This window comes from Ictidomys tridecemlineatus, chromosome 10, assembly GCF_052094955.1.
Source record: "Ictidomys tridecemlineatus isolate mIctTri1 chromosome 10, mIctTri1.hap1, whole genome shotgun sequence".
In the NCBI taxonomy this organism is placed as follows: Eukaryota; Metazoa; Chordata; class Mammalia; order Rodentia; family Sciuridae; genus Ictidomys; species Ictidomys tridecemlineatus.
This window is the reverse complement of record NC_135486.1, coordinates 33,393,193-33,417,029: the sequence shown is the minus strand read 5'-3', so window position 1 is coordinate 33,417,029 and position 23,837 is coordinate 33,393,193. Positions and strand designations below refer to the sequence as shown.

General features: G+C 49.7%; 1 protein-coding gene across 22 annotated transcripts in view; it reads right to left on the bottom strand.

The window, feature by feature from the left end:
* Nfasc (neurofascin) overlaps nucleotides 1-23,837 on the bottom strand; it is a 174,483-nt gene that overhangs the window by 60,248 nt on the left and 90,398 nt on the right. For 15 of the 22 annotated variants that reach the window (XM_078022665.1, XM_078022662.1, XM_078022669.1 and 12 more), the window contains 6 exons: nucleotides 13,011-13,191; nucleotides 7,995-8,012; nucleotides 7,190-7,295; nucleotides 5,252-5,448; nucleotides 4,759-4,881; nucleotides 1,558-1,728 (listed from right to left, as the gene is read on the bottom strand). In XM_078022665.1, the coding sequence (XP_077878791.1) occupies nucleotides 1,558-1,728; nucleotides 4,759-4,881; nucleotides 5,252-5,448; nucleotides 7,190-7,295; nucleotides 7,995-8,012; nucleotides 13,011-13,101 (706 nt within the window). In that variant the 5' untranslated portion in view covers nucleotides 13,102-13,191. The remainder of the gene's footprint in view (nucleotides 1-1,557; nucleotides 1,729-4,758; nucleotides 4,882-5,251; nucleotides 5,449-7,189; nucleotides 7,296-7,994; nucleotides 8,013-13,010; nucleotides 13,192-23,837) is intronic. The other 7 variants (XM_078022663.1, XM_078022674.1, XM_078022675.1 and 4 more) reach the window with 1 other exon arrangement.

Here is a 23,837-nt window from a genome sequence, read left to right as displayed (position 1 = left end):
GGGTCTGACACAGCACAGGCCATCAACGCCTTCTGGGAACAAAATGTGGGGACCCTGCAGAGGCAGGAGGCGATCAGAAGAGAGGAAATGGAATTCAAAGAAAAGGAAGAATGGGGTGGGGGTGGGAAGAAAGCAAGAAAGAGAGAGGAAGAACAGAGAGGAACAAGGTAAAAAGGTAAAAAGGAAGAAAATGAGGAAAGAAAGGGAAAAAGAGGAGGAAAAAACAATTATGAGAAGCTGAAAAATGAAGGAGCTTGCTGACAGATCCCACACTCTGTCACGGTGGAAGTGGCTGTGTGATCAGACACCTGTCCCGTCACCAGCAGGACCCATGAGGAAGGAAGAGTTCTCTGGGGTTAAGACCCTGCTTGCGCTGATGAGCCCATGCAAACCTTTCCCCAGGGGCACCCACCAAGCCTCAGCCTCTTCCTGGTGCGCTGCAGGAAGCCAACGTTCACCCTTTTCCCTCCGACCTGTGGAACGTGCCAGCACTCTCAGTACTGGTGTTCTGGCCTCCCCACGAGCCTCGCCATCCACAGCCTCGCCAGCACCATTCACAGCATGAGTCCAACAAATTAAAACTCTCTTTTTGGGGGAGCTCTTCTGGGAAAGGCATGTGGCACACAGCCATGGTATAAACCAACCGAGTCAACTTCCAGTGTCCTGAGCAAGCTGGGGACTTTGTAGCAACAACTCCAGGCTGACTTGACCTTGTCATTCCTACTAAGCTTCTCCCGTCCCTGTGTGGAGGGCCACCAGCATAATGGGACAGGAAATGCTGACTTGTTTTGTATCAGCCAAGCAGAATCATGGAATAAAAATGAAAACAAAGAAAGCTAAGACAAATCTGTAACTTGTAAACACAGAGAATCCGAGTGGTTCGGTAAACACATATTACAGAAGCAAACCATCTATAGTGGTGTTTCCACTTAATTTAATATCGTATACTCTGTCTTTCTTCTAGAAATAAAGATAATCAAGCAATGAATAGAAATAAAAGAATAGGGGCTGGAGTTGTAGCTCAGTGGTAGAATGTTTGCCTTGTACGTACGTGTGAGGCACTGCGTTGGATTCCTGGCACCACATATAAATAAGCAAATAAAATAAAGGTCCATCAATAACTAAAATAATAATAATAATAATAATAATAATAATAACAGAAAAAGAAAAGAAACAAGCCAAGTGCGTCATAGGGATGCCTGACTATCACTGAAGCAGTCATTCTTAAACTCTGGGAGCACTGAATAACCTGGAGAACTAAGGACTCAGAGGCCCGGGGCTGTCAAGGTAGGACAGATGCTCCTTGGTGTGTGATTCTATTTCCCAGCCAAGTTTGAGAAGCACTAGCTGGGAGTGGGGCCAAGTTTATTCAAGGCTTCAGAATCAAGAGACATCGTCTAAGGGTAGCTGTAGTCGTTCAGGCACAAGGAGCAGAATGATTTCTAGGTCGGCCTCGGGGATGAGTCTCCCTCACAGACTCGGGTACCCAGGGCTGGTGGGCTCAGTGAGCTGCCTCCTCTGGCCCCAGTCCCAGCCCCAGGCGGGGCCTGCACTTACTGGTGAGGACCTTGAGGGTGAAGGGATTCTTCTGCTGGATGGTGTGGGTGAAGTGGAAGCGGGCATTGCAGCTGTAGTCAGTCTGCATGTCCTGCAGCATCACATTAGAGAAATACAGGTCCCCGTTGTGGCCCTGGGAGACGCGTTTGTCCTGGGTGATGGGCTCCATGGCTGTAAGGAAGCAGAGATGTGAGGCGAGGTTAGTAGTAATGATAACAGCAATAATGAGCAACACGGTTTGGACCACTGAGCATTCCGGCCAGGTGACGGCCGGAAGCTTGACACTGCTCGGTTCAATCCTCTCACCTCTAAGGCAGGGCTTATTCCTGTAGAGGACCGAGAGTCTTGAGTTGCATGGCAGGGAGGGAAGAGCAGAAATTTAGACCCAGACCTGCCTGCCTACCATGTCCATACTCTATGGCCACGCTTCTCAAACTCCTGTTCATGTCACAAATGATTTGGCTGACCCCAAGGCCAGAGGGAGGGAACACAAGCCACTGGATGTCCTCAAATCAGGATTCAAATGCTCACACTAACAAAGAGCATTTGAGGGCAGGGACTACAACTCACTCATCTTTATGTCCCATCTTAGAACACAGTACACCAGGGCTCCATGGGTTGTGGAATTAAATAAAGTTGAACTTAGCTATGCTGTTTAATAAAAATTTAGCCATTTAGTCAATTATAATACACCTTTTTTTTTAAAAAAAATTTTAATCCTCAGAAAAAAACAACTTCTGATTATAACTAAGATGTATACCAACAGATGTAGTCTCTTGATTTTAAGAGGTCTTCCAATTTTAGAGATGTTGAAATACAAAAATGTGTACTTTTTTGAATGAATGACATCAGAGAATTCAGCTCAGCATTCAGACTTGATTATCTATCTATCTATCTATCTATCTATCTATCTATCTATCTATCTATCTATCTATATTTTTGGTGCTAGGGATTGAACCCAGGGCCTTGTGCATGAAAAAAAGCACTCTACCATACTGAGCTATATCCCCATCCCATCTATATCTTTTTGATGCACTGACATAAAAGCAAAAGACTAGGTTTCCAGGTGGTGAGATCTGTTAACATATACTGAAGGCTGATTATTCATAGCAAGCTCCTTCTTATCCCCACAATTGATTCTCAAGTCATCATGTCTTCAAGCACAAGGTCAAACTAGGCATGATGGTGCAGGCCTATAATTACAGAGATTCTGAAGACTGAAGCAGGAGAATCACAAGTTTGAAGTTAGCTTCAGTAACTTAGTGAGACCTTGTTTCCAAATAAAAAATAAAAAGGGCTGAGAATGTGGCTGAGTGGTAGAGCACCTGTGGGTTCAATCCCCACTACCACACACAAAAAGCACAAGGTGATACCAACTTTTGCACAGTAGGATGGTCAGCTCCTTGAATTATTCCTTGGAGATTTGCTATAGGCCTACTATGTGTAGTTGCTGTGCTAGGTGCTGGTGAAAAAGAGAGAGGTCATCAATGAACCCTGAGTCTAACAGTTGCGACAGCAGGTAAATGAGTAATTGCTATGTAATGTGGTGAGTGGAACGTTTGGGGGCGGGGTGGTTAGGAGATGGACTGCAGAAAGGGCCAATCCCCTGCAGGTCTAGAGCTGCACCCTGAATGCTATGTGTCTTACACCAGGCAGAAAAGACATGGGAACTTAGTGGTTTCCAAGTAGCAGGAAGAGTATGTGCTAAAGGTTAAGAGGATACAGGAGCTCATCTGGAGGTTCAAGGGTACAAGGAGGAGGGTAGGAGAAGGGATAGCGAGGCAGAGGGACCAGGTCAGAGAGGGGACTGAGTGGCTGGGGAAAGGAGCCTGCACTTCTGAGGTGGCTTGAAGCATTTGAATGAAACCATCCGTTTTAGAGTCTTAGGAAGATGAGGGAGGCCGATAAGGAGAAGTGTTGCAATCAGGTGACAGACAGCTGATGGTGGCCTGGAAGAAATGCAGGCTGTGAGGTCTCCTCAGGAGTTGGCATGGCACACCATGGTGAAGATCGTGACGTGGTGGGTGAGGGAGGAGAGTCCGAAAAGGGAACAGACAAGCCGAACCACCTGCCTGCCCCAGGCAGCCTGCCCCCCACACCACACTGACATGAGAAGACAGGGACAGTGACTGAGCACAAGGTCATCCTCACCCCACAAAGAAACTTGCAATGCTGCTGCCTTGACATGGCAGCCTCTCCTGGCAACAGGCTGGTAGAATGTGAGATGGACCAATACTGATGATGGGCAAGCAGGATGGATATACGGATGGACTGGGAAGGGAGGGATGGAAGGAGGGACAGAGGAGGCAGAGGGGTGGGCAGGAAGACAGGGGGAGGGGAAGCCAGGGACATACAGAGACATCAGTCCTCTATGCATTTCTATAATAACCCCTGGAGTTTTAACTGAAAATGTGGGAAAAACAGGTCCAGAGAGGTTAAATGAGCCTCTGTCCAAAACTGAGCCAGAATCATCTCTGAGTTCTGTTACCCAGTTCACTGATCCAAACACCCTATCTCCCCATCGCCCTTTTATCAAAGCCTTCATTCCCCCACTTTCCCTTCTACTGGAGGTGTGATTTGGAGTAAATCCACACTGACCAGACTGAAAGAGAAGACTTAGCATCATCTGCCTTCAGCTGCCTATTGATGTAACATGGACTGGGTATAATGGCGCATGCCTGTAATCCCAGGGACTCAGGAGGCTGAGGCAGGAGGATTGCAAGTTCGAGGCCCTAAGCAACTTAATGAGATCAAAAATAAAAAGGGCTGAGGATGTGACTCAGTGGTTAAGCACTCCTGGGTTCAATCCTTGGAACCATAAAAAATAAAGAAGAAGAAGAAACATGGGTTCTCCTCCTCGTTGTTCCTTTTTCTCTTGCTCTTCCTCACCTTCATCATCACCAGTATTACCAAGAACTTCCTGTGTGTTTGGCCTGGTTCTAGCACATTAGATGTGTTTATCCTCACCATGATCCCATCAGATAAGTATGATGCTAATCCTGATTTTTCTAGAAGAGGAAACTGAGGCCCAAAGATGTGAAGCGACTTGCTCAATGTCACAGAGTGATGGCAGCCGTGTTCTCAGCCATGTGGCAGCTCTGCCTCTGCCTCTCCCAAGTCCCCGGTCTCCAGCTTGGGCAAACCCTTCAATCCAACACCCCCGCCGCACTCCCCAAGACACAGCAGGCTCCCGAGACTCACAGCTGCTCATCCAGAAGATGACTGGGGACGGCAGGCCAGGTGGGGGGTTGCACTGCAGCGTCAGCGGGGCGCCTTCTTGGACCACCACGGGGTCCAGGTTTTCCTTGGGCCACAGGGGAGATTCTGGGGAGAAGGACAAGGAGGGTGGAAGTGAGGCTGACGGCTGGGACGGGCATGTGAGCAGGGGAAACTGGAGCATGAGGGAGGCCAGAGCGGGGGATGGGGCCCTTAAGAGGAGGAGCGGCCTTTGGTCAGGGTGGACGCCCATCTTCAAATGTCTTCTCCTTTCCCCTCTTCCTATACAGAGTGGCCGGTCAAGTGGTGGCAGATTCTGGTATGGAAGCTTCCCTTCCAGGGAATCTTTCTGCGTGGGGGGAGATCGATGGAGGGCACCCTCAAGGCCAAGGGCAGGGCAACCCTCTTTGAATGACCTTCCGTATTCCTTCCCTTCTACTCAAGAGCAGGCATGTCAGCCCCGCCCCATGGAACTCACTGGACACTTGCAGACGGATCCTGTTGGACAAGGCTGTGCCAAATTTGTTGCGGGCGAAGCACTGGTATTCGCCCTCGTACTCCTCAGGCCGCCCACCACTGCGGAAGTCGATCACCAGGGTCCCAGACCTCCTCCTCATGGACACCCGAGGGTCCTTGGCAATGTTGAAGAATCTGCTGTTTCGAGTCCAGTGGAAGCTGTGGACAGTGCGGGGGAGGCGGGCAAGGTGGATGGACCTGGCTGGGCTCCAGATGAACCCAGATCCCCGACTCAGGGCCAGACTTCCTGTCCCAGCACCCTCTGGGGAGCTCCTGAGAGTGCAAAGTCCCAAGACCCATACAGGTCTCTTCAGGGCAGGGCCCGGCGTTAGTGTTGTCACCGGGCCGAGGCTGGGAATCATGGTGGATACTCAACTAGACTTTAGGGGATTCCGCTCTTTAAATATATAATTGAGAAGTGGGTAGCAATTTTGATTTTTTAAAAATCCAGAGTCAGCTATTCCTTCCACCCAGGACATTCCTAACCTCCGACCAGGAATGCAAACTCAGGTTCACATTTTACCCAACCCCAACGCATTAGGGAGCTAGTGCTGCCCCTCCTGCCCTGAAATTGCATAATCCATTCTAAAGAAAAGGAAAAATGCCTTAGCCCATCCGTGTCCGGCTCAGTGAGCACAGAGGAAGCACTGGCCACACCATGGTGCCCTGGAGGAGCAGCTTAATGATGCTGAGCACTGGTGAAGAGTACTAGAAAGCCCCTCTGGGCCTGGGGAGGGGGCTTAGTGGTACAGTGCTTCTTGCCCGGGTGGTGTATGAGGCTGGAGTCATCTCTAGCACCGCAAAAAAAAAAAAAAGGGGCGGGGGAGGAAAAAAGTCCCTGTGCTTCTCCAGGCAGGACGTGCATGTCTGCTGAAGCTAGGACTCAGCTGCCCAGGTCAGAACCAGGAAAAGCAGGAGGAGAAACAGGAGCAGCAATGGCTGCTCCCTGTCCTCACAAAGGAACCAAAGGGGAAAAGACCAAATCTCAGAGGCACGGTCACTAGAACCCCGGCTGCCCCTCCGGGAGAGGGAGTCCCTGCTGGTTCCGAGCTCAACACTCTGGATTAGACTGTCTCCTGTAAACCTAAGGACTGGAACAAGGTTGTCTGCCTGTCCTGCTGACAGAAACCCCAGGTGGGCACTGTCACGCTGGGTCTGAGTCCTGCAGGAGCCTCCTGCCAGGTCCAGTCTGAGGATGCTAGTTTGATGAGGGGGATGGATAACTTCACAGCTGCTCCATCTCTAACTCTTATTGTTTGGCAGAAACATATCTGGCCTTGGGGGTCAGAGGTATGGCCTTGGGGGTAGGAGGAATGGGTTTAAAACTGGGTCCTGCCCCTTTCAAGCAGGTAACCGTGAAAAATGTACTTAAAACCCTCTGCCCCTCTATTCTCTCTTCTTCGGGAGATATCAGTCCTGCCCAAGAGAAAGCCAGGAGGGTGAACAAGCCAACCTAAGTCACGACACCCAACAGAGGCTGGACAGAGCAGGCTTTTGACTTGTATCTTCTGACATTTCATTTGGTCCTAATGAGCACACTAGAGACAAGCTCAGCAGGAAAGTCTCCAGTTAGCCAGGAAGAGGAACTTCCCATAAGCTGAACACGGAGTAGGTGACAGTAACACAGGCAGTGGGTTGTTAGGATGAAAGCCAGAAAACTTAATATCTAGTCCTGGCTTTTCAGTGTGAATAGAGACAAGCCACTCAATTTTTTCTATTCCTTTTCCTCATCAAATTTAGTTACCTAAATTGTGCTTTCCACCTAGTAGATACCCAGTGGATATTTTTTCAATGGATGAATGTAAGTTTTCAGCTGCCTCATTTGCCTTAAGTATTACCAGGCCCAGAGGCCAGGTGTGGTGTAAGCACAGTCTTTATAGTCCCCTTTCCATCCACTCACCTGGGGGCAGGGTTCCCCTTTGCTTCACACTCAATCAGGATGTTATCACGGGGGTCCACGATGTGGTCTTTCACTGACTGCTTGGTGATGGTTGGGGGCTGGGTCACTGCAACAAGGCACACAGTGGGTGGTCAGAGCTGCAGGGACCTGCCTGGGTCCTGGCTTGGGGCAAAAAGGCAAGCAGATGTGGAAAGGACCCTATTCTAGAGACCCCAATTCTACAGGAAAGGAGGTGATGTCAAAGGCTAAACATAGGAATCCTTTCAAAAAGATTCCATTGTTTCCCATCAAAAGTTGAAAACCTGGTTTTGGTTAGTGCAAAGAACAATGCTTCTTGATAAATGTGTTGAATGAATACAGGAACAAAAGCAGCTACTTTGTTAGAATTCAGGGGTCACTGCAGCTGAGCCCTGAAGCTCAACCAATGGCCAAACCATGGTGAGGGGAATTTAGTCCCAGAGAGCTTCCCGGGGACTTGTCTGGGTGCCCATGAGCCAGATCCTCCACTCTAGGTCAGTTTTCTACCCCGGGTCCCATGACAGCCACTGCAGTCTGTAGGAGCAGCTCAACTTCCATCTAGGGACCCTCTTCTGACTACCTGTTCCTCTGCCTTACCTGGCAAAGGACGCTCCAGGTAAGCTCTTCCCTGCTGTGTGGTAAGGCACCTCCCTACAGGACTCTGGTTTCAGAAGTCCTGGCAGGACCAGTGGAGAGGCCTGTGACCCCAGGTGTCTCCTGACCTGGTCTTCTCCCGCCCCTCCGACCTCCCAGAGGCACAAGGGCCGAGGGACACACAGGGACTTACGCTCATTCTGAATGCTTGCTGTTAGTTCCGGTGAGTTAGCATTGTGAGGGGGAGAAAAGAAGAACATTGTTATCACACATGACAAACTGCCCAGCATTCAGGGAGACAGGTGACGAGGACTTGGGGACAGCATTGTGCCATGGGGTTCTCTCCTCCCAAGTTACAGAGCTTGGGTGGAGGAGCCAAGCAGAGTGGGGAACAGACCCAGGGAGGCTTTGTAGAGAAGCCTTCCCTGGGGCACAAGAACCACAGAGTGGAGCAGAAAGACCTGCTCCTGACCAGAGAAGTCCCAATATCCAGGAGTGATAACGCCGCTTGAAAGAGGCTCTGAAGATGCTTCTTGGCATTGAGAGAAGTGGATTCCTTGATCGATAGTGCCAAGGGGAGGCTGAAGGCAGGACAGAGGTGCCAGGAGAGGGATGGATCTGAATGACTGCCACAGGGCAAAGTCCCGGGTGTAGAAGCCCCAAGGGCCCAGCAAGGCCCAAGGCCCCACTGCTCCCCCTGGACCTTCTTCTCTTCCACACACAAAAGCACATTCTCTCAGCTCACTGTCTCCTCCTTTGGAAAATATAGGGACAGGTGGATTATTGTTGCCCTATTCCTGGCAGGTATACATGGCTCGGTGAAACCCTGCTCCTGAATGAGAGGTTCCAGACAAGGGGCAGAGCCTGCTGCTTCTTTCTGTGTTTTTCATAAAGAGGGTAAAGGGTCAGTGGCACAAGTACTGACCTGGAACGTGCCCATGCTCCTGCACAGGTGTCTCCCACACAGGTGTGTGTACATGTATTTGAGGTCCAGCTCCTCAAACTGTAATACGTATATGAATCTGCTGGGAGCTGGTTAAAATGCAGGTCTGATTGGGTTGGTCTGGGATAGGACCTGAATCCTTCATCTCTTTCTCTTTTTTTCTCCTCCTCCTCTTCTTCCTCCTCCTCCTCCTCTTCCTTCTTTTTCTTTTTTTGGCATTCTGGCGATGCAACCCAGGGCCTCGTGCATGCTAGGTGAGAGCTCTACCACTGAGCCAAACCTGCAGTGTAGATTCTGCATTTCTGACCCATTGCCTAGGTGACACTGAGACTGGTGGTGTGCGGATCATGCTTTGGATAACAAGGCTTTAGATGGTGTGTTCTTTGTGGGGAGACACTCTTAGTTAAAATGTGTCTGGAGAAAAGTGAACATGTGCTACTGTCACTTTTCAAAATGTCCTTCCTTATGATGACATCAGAAAGCAGCATGACATTCTCATCTCATGGTGGGGCATGTCATATACTGTGCGGGTGCTGCGTGCTGACTTTCAGAGCAGGTGCCTCCTGGGGGAGCAGGAAGCTGTGGGCATCAGGGCACATGTCTTCCCACCTTGGTAGAGAGTGAGACATGGTCAGGAACCCCAGGGGCTCAGAGAGGACACCATGCAGGGGGAGCCAGAGTTAAGCTAGGACAGAGAGATGCAGGAAGAGTCACAGAAGCAGAGATGACAGGGAAGAGAAGAGGGGTCAAGAAAGAAAAGGCCGGGTCAGGGTTCTAGTTCCTAAACCCATGCTCTAGGGAGCCCCCCACTGCAGCCTCTTGACCTGTACATAACTTTCTTGCCCTGGACACGAGAAAGGTCGTTCTGGAAAGAATGAAGGCTAGTGGGGTTGGCACGGGAAGGGATGAGGAAGGGGAGGGTCCATTCTCAGGACAGGGCTGACACTGGGGCCCACCCTTTTCGCCACCAGCCTGGGCTCTGGTTTCTTCCTTTCAAGACACAGTTGGGGTCTCTTGGGTCCTCACAGGCCACCGTGGGCTCGGGCCTCACCCCAGTGGAAAGCCTAATGAAAGTCCTTCCTGCCCACAGAGTGCCAAGCCTCTCTTTATAGAACTGAAGCTGGTTCAGTGGAAATAGCTCTAGACATTGCTCAGGGACTCTCCTATCCAGGGAAGGTTCTGCCGCAGAGGAGAATGGGCACAGCTCTCCCGGTCCTGGCCAGAGCTCTCCGTACAAGCCCCTCCTTGGCTGGAGAAGTCTAGCCAGGTGGGGGCCTCGGCACTCTGTTCTCCTAGACGTTTTGGACAAGGGTAAGTGGGGGAACCTTGGCAAGTGGAGACTCCCAGGGCAGTGAGAGCTGGCTGGCTGCTGCCTATCTGGCCAGGGGCCTCTTGAGAATCTACTTGCCGAAAAGGACAGTGACATTTGCAGTCACTACTGTGTTCCCAAGGAATTTATTAACAGGGACAGAATCAACCCAGAAGACAAGCTGCCACTGGGAGGAGACAGTGGGGACAACCTGTTTAGGAACAAGGACGACCAAGCTTTTATCCAAGATCACCCCACCTGCCCTTCTCTCCTTCTGTGGAACTTGCTGCCTGATGAGGTCAAGTGGAGAATGAATTCGCTCTTTTGGCTTCAGGGGGGAGAAAGACCCCTTCCAGCCCTGCCCTGTGGGGGAGGCAGATGCCGGCCGGGGCTGGGCTTCTCTCTCTTCATGTGCCTCTTTCCCTTCCCTGGCTCTGCTAGCTACGCCTCTGGCACCCACCTCTCAGGGGACAGAGCGTGCTGCTGCGGCTGTCCTTGAGCATTGTGGGGAGGAGTGTCTTTCCCATCCACCTCCCTCTGTGGGTTCCGAGGAGGACATGTGGAGTCCCCTTGCTGTGGGGAGGAGGACTTTTAGCAGACTCACTTTTTTGGCCAACCCACCCTGGCTGATGAGGCGACCCTTCGCTTTTTTCAAAGGTCACACTGTTCTCCTTGGAGCTGGGGGTAGGGAGGTGGCGGTAGGAGGGAGGTGCGTGTGACTTCATTGGCAAGGCAGTGGGCGCTGGAGGCTGGGCGCCTGAATGAGGGATTGTGCGGCAGTCCAGGGCTCTCATCCAGGAAGCCCAGAGCACCTGAACTCCTAGAGCAGAAGTGATGCCCCTGGTCTCAGGGCACAGAGAACGTCCCCAAGGTGCACATGAGTGGCACTCACCTGAGTAGGTCACCCCTGGCTCCTCAGTACCTCCCACTCAGCAATGGGGAGAGTGAGAAACCCAGGGAGAAGCCCACTGAGCCCTCTTCCCGGATACACAGGTCCTCTTGGAAGGGCTTGCCTGGCTGCTGACCGTGTTCACGTAGGCCCCTGCAGCATCCGGGGGTGGGGCGCGCTCCCAGCAGCCTGGGCCACCCGGGGACTCACCTCTCCATGAAGAGGTGCTGCCGTGGTGGCCTGGCTCTGCCCCTTGCCTGTGTTCTAACCTGTAAGCTAAGGTTAGACCTGCTTCCTGGATGAGCTGTGGGAATCACATGTGGTAAGATGTGTGCAGCACTTAGCTCTCTGCCCGGCAAAGGACAACTGATTCCAGAGAATTCCAAGAAGGACCAAGACGAGGCAGGATTATGAGGTAGGGGTGGGGCACATCAAGTGCCAAACTGGAGGTCAAGAGAACAGAGGCCCTTTCCTGGTTCCACCACCAATTTGCCCTTTGACCCCCGGCAAGGAAGGGCCTGAGTTTCCATGAACGCACCACGGCAGGGGCGCTTCCTCCTGGTCTCCTCAGGGACGCTGGGGTGGGGGGTGGCAGGGAGGTCGGGACATTCTCCACTCTCCGCCACAGGCAGGACTTGAGAGAGACTGAGTGGCTCACCCTGTCTCTGTCTGCAGTAGAGTTTAGAAATCTAGATCCTGAGCACAGACACCGAAGCCATCTATTTGAGGGAACCCCACCTCCTCTGGCCCCTGAAGCCTGGAGTGGCAGGCGAGTGAGTGAGGACAAGTGGCAGGAGAGAAATGAGCCTTCACCACCTTCTTGATGACCCAGTTTCCTCTGCACCCCTCTCCTCTCCAGGGACGTGGCCTTATCACGTTCCTTATTAGATGTCCGCCTGGGACCGTTAATGAGAAATGCTCCTGGAGCCAGCTGCAGGCGGTCGCCATGGGAACTGGTCCTTTCTATCTCCTCTCCTCCCTCCCTGTGTGTATGCACACACATGCACACGCAGGGCAGTGGGGGCCTTGTCCATCTTGCTTCTGGATCCAACTTAACAGTTCCCACTGGTCTTTGTCTTCCAGAGGTGCCACTCCTCTGGGGCAGCTGTTAATGGTGGTGTGGAGTTGGATGAGGGTCTACTTAGGGACATCTGAGGGGCTATGTTACTCTCCTAACTGTTCCCCAGGTGTCTGTCCACTGGAGAGAAAGTCCGTGTTGACATCATGCAGGTCCCATGTATTCCCTGATGCAGGGAACAGGGGTCTGAAGTGGTCTGCCCACACCTTAGCACTGGGATGCTACGACATCCCAGCAGAAGTGACAGAACTGTGGCAAGCATGGCTGCCAATCATGGGTCATCTACGAGCACAGCAATAGGTAGGTGGAGACATAGCTGTGGGGTCAGCATTTAAAGCCCCTTACTTTATGGTTCTGATGGGCAGAGAGCACCCCCACCATGAGAAGCAGAACCATACCGATTTTACTTTGCAACATTACTTTGGCAAGGTTAGAAACAGAAGGAATCCCTGCCTGGCCCTCCCAAGGTAGCATTATCTTGTGGCTTTATTTGAATGTCTCCTTTAGCCAGATAATTCCCCTCCCAACTGGCCCCCAGGGCATCTGTCCTCCAGACCACTCCAGCCAAGAGGGCCTGAGGGTTCTGCTTGGATGTAAGGTGGTTAGAAAGGTAAGAAAGAGCCACCCACTACACTTGACCTTGGAAATGGCTTTTAAGGCAAGTCACTACCACAGAGGGCCACGGAGGTGAGCAGAGGGAAGAATTCCATGTGGCTGTGGGAATTCCAAACTCTACCACCTTGGGTTCCACTCAGCAGGCTTGGAGCTGCCCCAGCATCCACCCAGCCACAGCCCTGAGACCAGCCTAGACCACTGAGCAAGAGCCCCAGTGGATTCTTTGAAGAGAAAGTCTGCTTTGAATCCCACAGTATGCTGCTACCTCTCCCCAACCTTCGAAAGGACTTAACTCTCCCTGACCTTCCCTTCCCTCCCTCTCCTCTTCCCCAAACCAGGAGGAAACAAATAACAAGAGGCTGGAGCAGAACTCACGGTCCATAGGAATCTCGATGGCTCCGCCCAGACTGAGGAAGAAGAGGAGGAAGGCTGCGTGGACCCAGGGCGGCGGCTGCTGCCTGGCCATCCTCAGCACCAGGCCCCGCTCCCTGCTCCCCAGCCCTTGGGGTCTTGGTGCCTCGAGTGGCTCTAAGTGGGCCTCCCAGGCAGAGCTCAGCTGTGGAAAGAAAAAAAAAAAAGAGCAAGTAAGTTTTTCTTGAAATTGTGGTTTGCTGCTGTGATCCTACAGACCCTTGAAGGATTTGAGGGTCCCCTCAGTCATAGAGCAGGGGGTCCTAGAGCAGGCATTTGGAATCCAACAATTCTTGGTGAAGGGAAGTGTCCTGGGCACTGTAGGATGTTGAGCAGCATCCCTGGGCTCTGCTTGATGGATGCCAGGAGAGCCCACCTCTGCCACCAGGCAAAAATGTGTCTGCAGATACTGCAACTGTCCCAGGAGGGCAGAGCTACCCCCAACTGAGAATCATTGTTGTGGAGGGATCAATGCACAATTGCAGAGATCAATTACGGAAACAAACCAGGTCCACGGGTCCAGCATCCTGAAGATGCCAGGCACCGGACTATAAGAAACACACCAACCTCACGGCCTCCCTGCACTGTGTGCTCAGGGTGCCTGGGACTGTGTTTAGAGTAAGGCACAGAGACAAGATCACAGTGATGACCTCTGACCCCAGTGAGGAGGCAGGGTGACACTGGCAGCACCAGGGATTGCAGATTAGATAGGTGAAAACCTGGTTGTCCAAAGGATGTGTTTTGTTTTTCTGTGCACCTTCTATTTTATTTTTGAAAACAATTTATCGTTCCATTGTAATTATACAAAATAGTAGGATTCATTATGCCATATTCGTATAGGCACATATTTTTTTGTGTGTGTGCCCAGGATTACACACAGGGGCGCTTAACCCCTGATCCATATCCCCAGCCCTTTTTTATATTTTATAGAGACAGGGTCTTACAAAGCTACTTAGGGCCTCATTAATTTGCTGAGGCTGGCTTTGAACTCTCAATTCTCCTACCTCAGCCTCCCAAGCTGCTGGGATTACAGGTATGCACCACCGTGCCCAGCCTAGACACATAATTTGATCAGTCTCATTCCCTAGTTTCTTCCCTTCCTCTTCTCCCAATCCACTTGCTCTGCTCTACTGATCTCCCTTCTATTATTATTATTTTAATTAGTGCACTATAATTACATGTGCAGGCTTCATTGTGATTTATTTGTACCCAGACATAGCATAATTTGGTAGATTTCATTCTCCAGTATTTCCTTATGTCCTCCCCTCTGCCTCCCTTTGGATTCTCCTCCTTTCAAGTGATCTGCCTTCTATTTTTTTTTTGAGACCCCTCCCCTTTTTTTAAATCCTTTTTTACTGCTTCTTCTCAATGACTAGCTTTCACATACGAGGGAAAACTTTTGACCCTTGACTTTCTAAATCTGGCTCATTTTACTTGGCACGGTGTTCTCTAGTTCTATCCATTTACCAGCAAATGACATAATTTCAGTTTTCTTTATGGTTGAGTAAAATTCCATTGTGTGGATATACTGTATTTTCTTTATCCATTCCTCTGCTGACAGGCACCTCGGCTGGTTCCATAACTTTGTTATTATGAATTGCACTGCTATAAACACTGGTGTATATCACTGTAGTACTCTGATTTTCGTTCTTTTGGATAAATACCAAGGAGTGCATCAGTGCCTTCCAAAGTGGTTTCTTTAATTCACAGGCCCACCAACAATATATAAATGTCCCTTTCCCCCCACATCCTCGCAGGCAATTACTCTTATTTATATTCCTGTGGATTGCCACTCTAACCGGAGTGAGATGAAGTCTCAGTGTAGTTTTGATTGGCAAAACTACCTTGATTATTAAGGACAGTGAACATTTTTTTAAATATTTTTTTGGCCATTTGATATTAATTCCCTGTCAGAGAGTAGCTGGCAAAGACCTCCTATTCTGGAGACTCTCTTTTCACACCCTTAATTGTTTCCTTTGCTGTGCAGAAGTTTTTAATTTGATGCGATCTCACTTATTGATTCTAAGCTTTATTTCTTGAGCTGTAGGAGTCTTATTAAGGAAGTTGATGAGAATGTGTTTGCTTTAAAACTTTTTTCCATATTTTACTGGTACATTGTAGTTGTATGTAATGATGGGATTTGTTGTTACATAGTCATACAATAAAAACATATATTTGGCTAGCATCATTCCCCAGTAAAGAATGTGTTGTTTATTTTATTTATTTATTTTTATTTTTTTGGTACTAGGGGTGCTTAACCACTGAGCCACATCCCCAGCCCTTTTTATATTTTTATCTAGAGACAGGGTCTTACTAAGTTGCTGAGGCTGGCCTTTCCTCCTGCCTCAGCCTCCTGAGCCGCTGGTATTACAGGGGTGCACCACGGTGCCTGGCTTGATAATGTGTTTTCAATGAGCGATTTCTGTGTATATTTTGTGCAGCTAAGGTGTAGTGGTCCTTTAATATTGTACCTTTAAAGGTAATGAGACAGTGACCCAGAAGAAACAGGTTTTGTGTGATGAGTAGAATGAGCGACATTTACCAGAGCTCAGAGTTCACAGTCACAAGCACAAGTAGTCACAGCAGAGCTTATGGGGTAAGGATTAAAAAAAACACTGTCCTAGGAGCTATTGAAGATCCTTAAGACACTAACCGTCCTTCCCCTCCTCCTGAGAGAAGCACAAGAAGGGTCTGCATCCGAGACTCGAGTACTGCACTGAGACTGCCTGAGGCTCTGCTGTGTGTCTTGAACATTGATCCAGCTTGCTGTTCTACCCCGGGGTCAAGTCAAAGGGGAAGGCAGGAGGGGGCATCTCCAGAACTCCTTCAGCTTCCTTGCCCATTAAATGGACACCTAGTTCTTCTGCTCCTCTTTTATTTGCATCAACTTGACATGGACTGTCAACTGTATACACCCACCCAACCTTCCTGATGGAGGAGGTAGAGGACTGGGCAGGGAAAGAGCTGGGGGGGTCAGGGGGCATCCTTCTGGAGACCCAGAAGAGGAAGCGGGTCACTGATCACTGAAACAGGATGAGATGCCCTCCTGTGCCCGGTTGTGGGGCAGGCTGAAGGACTCTGAGTCACAGTTTCTTTCCTGGGAGCTGAGCCCAGTTCCAGCTCCCAAGCTCTGTGTATCTGTGGGCTCCCTCCAAGAGCTTCCCTTCACACTGCTATCTCTTTGGTTTTGGGCATCATCATTTCATGCCAGAGTTTCTGCAAGAGCTTCCTAAGTGGTCTTCCTGCCTCTGCCCTTGCTCTGGACCCCTTCTCCACCCATGACCAGAACCCTTCTTTCTAAAGTGCAAGTTAAACACTCTACTTCCCTCGTCCACCTCTCAATAGCTCAGGCTGCCTGAAAGTTAACGCCAATTTCCTTGATAGGCCCAGAGACCCCGCACCACACGTCCCCTCTGGCTCCTCTCATCACCCTCCCCTGCTTGGCTCTGTGGGAACACCATGCTCTGTCTTGACCACTGACTTCTGTACAGATTAACCTTGTCCTGACACTCACCGAGTCTGTCCTTTCTTAGGATCTGTCAAGTGTAACATATATGTCCCTCCTCTGTGCTCCCATACCCCCTCTGCCCCCTGCATTCAGACACTTTGTATTCACTCAGAAAATTACTTGTCTGTCTCCCCTATAAAAGTGAACCTTCTATAAGGGAAGGTGCCCTGTCTGGTTTATTGTTCTATTCCTAGGATGGATCACAGATCCAAAGATAGAGAAGGACCTCAAAAATAGTGGATATAGCTTGAAGTGGCACACGCTTGAAATCCCAGTGGCTGGGGAGGCTGAGGCAGGAGGATCTCGAGTTCAAAGCCAGCCTCAGCAATGGTGAGGCGCTAAGCAACTCAGTGAGACCCTGTCTCTAAATAAAATACAAAATAGAGCTGGGGATGTGGCTCCATAGTTGAGTGCCCCTGAGTGCAATCCCCTGAATCCCCCCCAAAATAATAGGTATATGGAAGCATAAAAAATTGAACAAATGAATGATTGAATGAAATAAGGAGTCACTTCAGTGTTTTTTTTCTTTAAACTTCATCTTTCCCTAGAAAACCACCAGGAGGAGCAAGAGAGCACATGCGGTGGACCTGGGGGCATCCTGTGGGGGCTACCAGGTGGTGGAGGAGGAAACCCCCCTCTCTACAGGTAAGATGATGCATCCGGCCAGGAAAACAACTGGCTGGAAGAGGGATAAGAGAATAGAATGGGGGTCTTGGTTCTTCCTCTAAGCTATCTAAGATGGTCCTCACACTGTCCCCCAGGGGCCCACTGATGCCTCTCCTTGGCCCACACATCTCCAACCAGAACCAGACTCCCCAGTGAGGGAGCCTGCACTAGGGGAAGGCTCAGCCTTCCTTCTGGGGGTTTGGTGGGGATGGCTCCAGGTTTGGCTTCAGGACCACCACATTTTGCTCCAGACTGGCCAAGCAGTTAGGAAGTGATGGGAAAGGGAGGATATGTTATTTTGGGCCTCTTGATGGAACTAGGAAGCCAGAATCTATTCATTACCCAGAAACACATTGGCAAGTGTCCCAGTTGTTTGGGACATTTTGAACTTACAATCTAATAACACAGTACAGTAGGGAAAGATCATCGAGATAATCATTCTTAACTGCCTAAGGATCCTCTTCTCCTTTCTCTGGAATTTGATTTTCTTAACCATATCTTAAAAGAGAAAGAGAATTTAAAAATTCACTAGTTTCACACTATGCCCGTACTTTTCAGATGAGGAAGCAAGAGCCTGGAAAGAGGAAGTGACTTGCTGAAGATCACTCAACTGGTGAGGCTGGGAAGAGAACCCAGAGGTGCTGGACTCCTAGCCAGTCCACCCAGTTTTCATATATATATATATATATATTGATATACTGGAAAGCCTAGAATGGAGTTGCTATTTTAAAAAGAAATGTATAGGCAGTTCCTCCAAATGTCAAACATAAAATTGCCACATGTACCTGACATTCAATTCCTAAGTACGAGTTCAGAAGGATTAAAACCAGTACATGTGCACACCTGTCCCCAGCAGCCTCTTTCACAACAGCCAACAGATGGAAACGGCTCAGATGTCTATCAGCAGACGAATGCAGACTTCAGGATAAACCTATGTGGCATATTATTCAGCAATGGAAAGGAACGAAATACAGGTGACACTGCAGATGAACTCCAAAAGCACTTTGGGTGCAAGAACTCACACACCAAAGGTCACCTACTAAATGACCCCTTATCTGAATTTCATATAGAAATATCCAGAATTGGCCGGACACGGTGGCGCATGCCTGTAATCCCAGTAGCTCGGGCGGCTGAGGCAGGAGGATTGCAAGTTCAAAGCCAGCCTCAACAACTTTTCGAAGCAACTTAGTGAGACCCTGTCTCTAAAATATAAAAAGGGGCAGGGGATGTGGCTTGGTGGTTAAGAACCCCTGGGTTCAATACCCAATACCAGAGAGAGAGAGAGAGAAAGAGAGAGATCCAGAATAGGTAAATATGTAGAGAGAACACAGACTGGTGGTGACCAGAGGCAGAGGGAAAGGGACTGGGGAGTGACTGCCTAAAGGAGACAGTTTCCTTGGAGAAGAGGGAAATGTTTTGGAGCCAGACAGCGGTGGTAGCTGCACATATGGTGAATGTGTTACTGAATCGTACACTTTGTTTATTTATTTATTCTAATCAGTTATACACGACAGTGGCAAGCTCTTCGTGAATCATACACTTTAATAAGATTTACGTATCACCTCAAAAAAAAAAAAAAAAGAAAGGTATAATGATGGTCTCTCCAGTGTGCTCATAAAGATGACAGGGCCAAGGAAGAGGAGGGTGGGCTACTCCACATGGACACACAGGGCCCTCAGCGTGGAGGACAGGTGCGATCCTTCCCAGAGGAGGTTCCATGTAGTCAGAGGAAGGGAGGCAGAGACCATGCAGGAGGGTACCCCCAATCAGCAGGGCTTATAGTTCCCCTATCCTGGTGACCAGGAAGAAGGGCCATGGGGCGGGGCTCCTAACCGACAGCTAGGAATGGCAGAAGGAAGGCAGAGACCATGCAGGAGGGTACCCCCAATCAGCAGGGCTTATAGTTCCCCTATCCTGGTGACCAGGAAGAAGGGCCATGGGGCGGGGCTCCTAACCGACAGCATGAGGTCCACACCCCAACTCAGCCCAGTCCATCTCCCAGTGGATCCAGTCACACCACCTCCCAGGGTCCTCTCCCGACCCTTCCAATGTTGCAAGAGGTTAACGCCCAGGGGTAAAGCACCGCGTCCTGGGGAGGACCAGGAGAATCCCATATCCTAGGAGAAAGAGCGGAGGGGAAAGGGCGAGTTGAGGTTGAAGAAGAGGGGCCATCAAGAATGTCACAGAATGTTGCAAGAGGGGGAGGAATTTTTTTTGCTTCAGAGGGGCAAAATTAGGTCCAAGCAGGAGAAAGTTCCAGAGAGGAGGTGGTTCTCTGAGGTACATGGGAATGATCTCATCCATTCCATAATACCATTCGAGAAAATTAAACACTCTACCCACTCATGCTACAAATATGTGTTTGAAGGATCCTTTAATATCTAATCAAACAGATGAGCGGTGGATTTTAAGGACATAAAATACATATAAAATAAGTAGAGGCGGGCCCATTGTTCGGGGACAGAGGAAGTCCAAGAACAAAAATGAATAAATCCTAAAGCCAAATCTGTGTGGGCTTGGATGGGCTACTGTGAACTGGGGGACATCTTGCCTATGTCCCCTTGATCCCTGCCCTGCACACACACACACACAAAGAAAAGAAAAAGAACAGGGACACCAAGACACAAAACACCTTGTTGCATTAAGTAGTTAGCTCACTGTTTAAAGAATCCAAGTGACACCTGGTAAGGTGTCTTAACTAACAGCATCCCCAAACGTGGAGAGTACTTGGCAGAAATCACCTGAGCACTATTTAAACATGCAAATTCCTAGACTCTCGCCCTTCTAGACAGGGGCCACATCAGGCTGCAGATCTTTTTTCCTTTTAGCTTGGTGAATCTGCATGCCCACGGAAGCTGTTATCTCACTCAGGGAAGGCCCACACACTCTAGCAACCCGCCGGAGCGCAGAGCCTCGGCATTTTGCAAGTCTTGTGAGAGAATCAGATTCGAAATGTCTGAGATGGGGCGTAGGGGAGTTGGGTCATGATCTGCCACCAGGGAACAGGAAAGGCTGCTGGATGTGACAGTCTCTTGGTTCAGTCTGAGGACATTGGCCATGTAGCCCAGACTGCCTGTTTGAAGCTACTCCCCACCTACAAGGTGGGGGACCCTGGGCAAAGACTGACCCCTCAGAGCTTTGTACTTCTCATCTGAAAAATGGAGATAACACCAGCACCTGTCCCAGAGGGCTGCTGCCAGGATTCAATGCATAATTCCTACATAAAGCAGGAAGCAAAGGCCCAGAGCAAAAAGCCTGATAAATGCTAGCTGTAGCCACGGAGCAGGATTTGAGCTCACAAGAGACAAAAGGACATATTCTAGTTACCTCCGTGAGATTATCACCATTAGTAGTAAGGAGTTATAGAAATCCTTTGTCTATGATCACAAAAATAGAAAATTCTTTTTCCTTCTTTTCCTGATTTGCTTGCTTTTCCCAGATTGGGGTGGGGTGGGGGGTAGTGGTGTTGATTCCACAAGCTGTCCCCAGCAGACGGACGAGATGCCCACGGCTCCCTCCCACAAGCTGTTGCTTTGGGGAGCTCCCCGCATTCCCACAGCCCCAGTCTGGGCAGGCTGTGCTGGTGGTCACAACAGATCTGGAGCGATGGGGAGAAAAGACAGGCAGCCCTTCCTCTCCTGGAGTGGAAGCTGCCGCAGGGTCGCGGGCAGCTGTCTGGGGCCTTCATTCATGCAGCAGGCTGACCTGGTGGCAGGCTCTGCTCTAGGAAATACCCGTGTGGGGGACAGACGGCTTTCTCTGCTCTCATGGAGCCTATGTCTCAGGAGGGAAGAAAGAGAATAAATGTATGGAAATAAAGAAAGCCAGAAAGCAGGTGGCAATAAGTACAAGCAAGAAACCACAGTCCACCTGCACGTGTTCATATGAGCTTCATTGGTAATTGCTGAAAATTCCAGCAACAGGGATGTCCTTCAGCAGGTAACTGGATAATTAATTATGGTGCATCCAGACAGTGAAATATCATTCAGTGCTGAAAGGAAATGAGCTACCAAGCTGTGAAAAGACATGGAGGAAACTTACACGCATTTTACGAAGGGAAAGAAGCCAGTCGGAAAAGGCTACTGATGGTATGATTCTTATTCCACTCTGGAAAGGGTATAACTGTGAAGGCAGCAAAAAGATCAGTGGTTCCAAGCAGCTGGGGGAGGGAGTGAAGAAACTACCCTGTATGATGCGTGAATTGTTGATTAATGGCATCATAAAATTGTCCAAACCCGTGGAATATTCAGCACCAAGAGTGGACCCTAATAGATGGGAGTGGTGGTGCACACCTGTAATCTCAGCGGCTTGGGAGGCTGAGGCAGGAGGATCATGAGTTCAAAGCCAGCCTCAGCAACAGTGAGGCACAAAGCAACTCAGTGAGACCCTATCTCTAAATAAAATGCAAAATAGGGCTGGGATGTGGCTCCGTTCTCAAAGGCCCCTGAGTTCAATTCCCGGAATGCAAACTTTCAAGTGTAACATATGAGGTTCTTGGAGATCAGCCTCCTGCTGGCCTCTCCAACCCCACCCAAGCATACTGTTCCCTAACTGCATGACACGCCATATCACTTGCCATCTCCTTCCTTCCCAAGAGCCACCCTCCATGCCTGGGATGCTGGCTCTCCTTGCCATGTGGTTATTTCCAGCTCAGTCTTCAAGATCCTGCTCAGACACCTGCAGGGCAAAGCATTCCCAAGGCATCCTGTGGGTTCTGGTGCATACCCCAGCTTGGCAGAGCTGGGCACCCAGGTCCGCTCTCTGGGCACTTAGCACACGGTGGTAAAACTGTTTAAAGTAAGAGCCAGAAATCTTTTACATAAAGGTCCAGACAGAAAGTAGTTGCCATTATTAGGCTGGTTGTGGTGGTAGGAGGACAGGGAATGCCAGTTGCCTTCAACTAACCAGGGTGTGGTCTGTCGCCACCATTGAACTTGACCTTTGGGAGTGTGAAAGTAGCTCTAGACACCTAGTGAATGGATGTGGCTATGTTCCAATAAAACTTTATTTACAACAACAGGCAGTAGGCTGGAATTGGCCAAGGGCTATAGTTGCTTAACCTTTTTCTCCTCTTTGTGAAATTCTTGAGGCTCTGACTGTGCCCTGTTCATTGTATCCCAGTGCTGACAGGGAACATTGATGGGATGGAGGATCCAAGCAAAGATCTCAATCCTGCTAATTATGATTATTATGATTATTAAAATCTTCTGTTCTTTAAGCCTTTTGTTAAATCTCAAAAATGTAATATTCAACACCAAGAGTGAACCCTCATAGCCAAGAGTGGTGGCATATACCTGTAATCTCAGTGGTTTGGAAGGCTGTGGCAGGAGGATCATGAGTTCAAAGCCAGACTCAGCAACAGCGAGGTATTAAGCAACTCAGTGAGACCCTGTCTCTAAATGAAAATGGAAATATATTTTCCTGTTTTGCCAGCTTCCAATTGTGGGGGTGGGGTACTAGGGATTGAACCTAGGGGTGCTTTACCACTGAGTTACATCCCCAGCCCTTTTTATTTTTTGAGACAGCGTCTTGTTTAGTTTGAGGCTAGCCTCAAACTTGCAATCCTCCTGCCTTAGCCTCCAGAGTCTGGTGGTTGTTGTGAGAATCAGATGGAGAGATTGTGCTGGACTGTGTGGCACAGGGAAGGCACAGGCTGCTTTCCCTCTTCCACTGTGTTCCTTTTTTGGTGCTCAACTATTAAAAGCAAGACCCATTCTGTTTTCTCTGAATATAGAGTAGATCTAATCCAAGACAGGCCACCGGGTGGTGGGTCTGGGGCTTGACTGCAGGCTGCTCTCTGCCCTACAACATCCCCCAGCCCTGGGAGTGCAGCCCAGGGGTGAGGTGCGGAGCCGGCACCCCTCCTCCCTCGGCTGGCCATCTCCCAGATTCCTGATCCACAGCTGCCTGGGGGCTGGGCACAGGAAGAGGGGAGATGGTGTAACAGAAGGACACTGTCTGATCTCCACGGCCTCCCTGAGATTGGGGAGGGCTGTTTCTGAGTCACTGTAAACAGGCTCTGATGACTGACTGGTAGTAGATGTGAGAAGAGGGCACCAAGATTTTTCGGTTGGGAAATGGGACTGAGATGCTGATGATTGGCGTCAAGAATACAGATGGAGGAGTAAGTCTGGTAGTCGGTGCGCGGGGGGATCAGGAGCCTGGCACAGAACGTGTTCAGTTTGAAGTGCCTGAGAGCCATGAATTAAACAGTTCCACAGCGTCTCCCAGGCTGTGCTCCTGAATCAACGCCTAGGGATACACCAACAGATTAGAGCTACTAAGGACACGTGCCAGCAATTAGTTCTTGGAATAAACTAATCAAGCGACTAGAATAGTACTACAAGAACCAACTAAGGAACACATTCACACATCACTGCCACAGGAAATTGTGGGGGAACAGAGAGATAATAAAAGCCCACGGAGCCAACGCAAAACCCTGCCATCCTGCGTCTGATTTAAAAAAACAACGCAGCAGGGCTCATTACTATGGCTGCCAGGAAGCAGCCTGTTGGGGAATCAGAAGGGCTGGAACAGGAGGAATCAGAGGCACATCCAAGGCAGGAGAAGAGGGTGCGCGTGTGGGTTCCCTGGAGATGTGGACTGAGCTCAGGTTC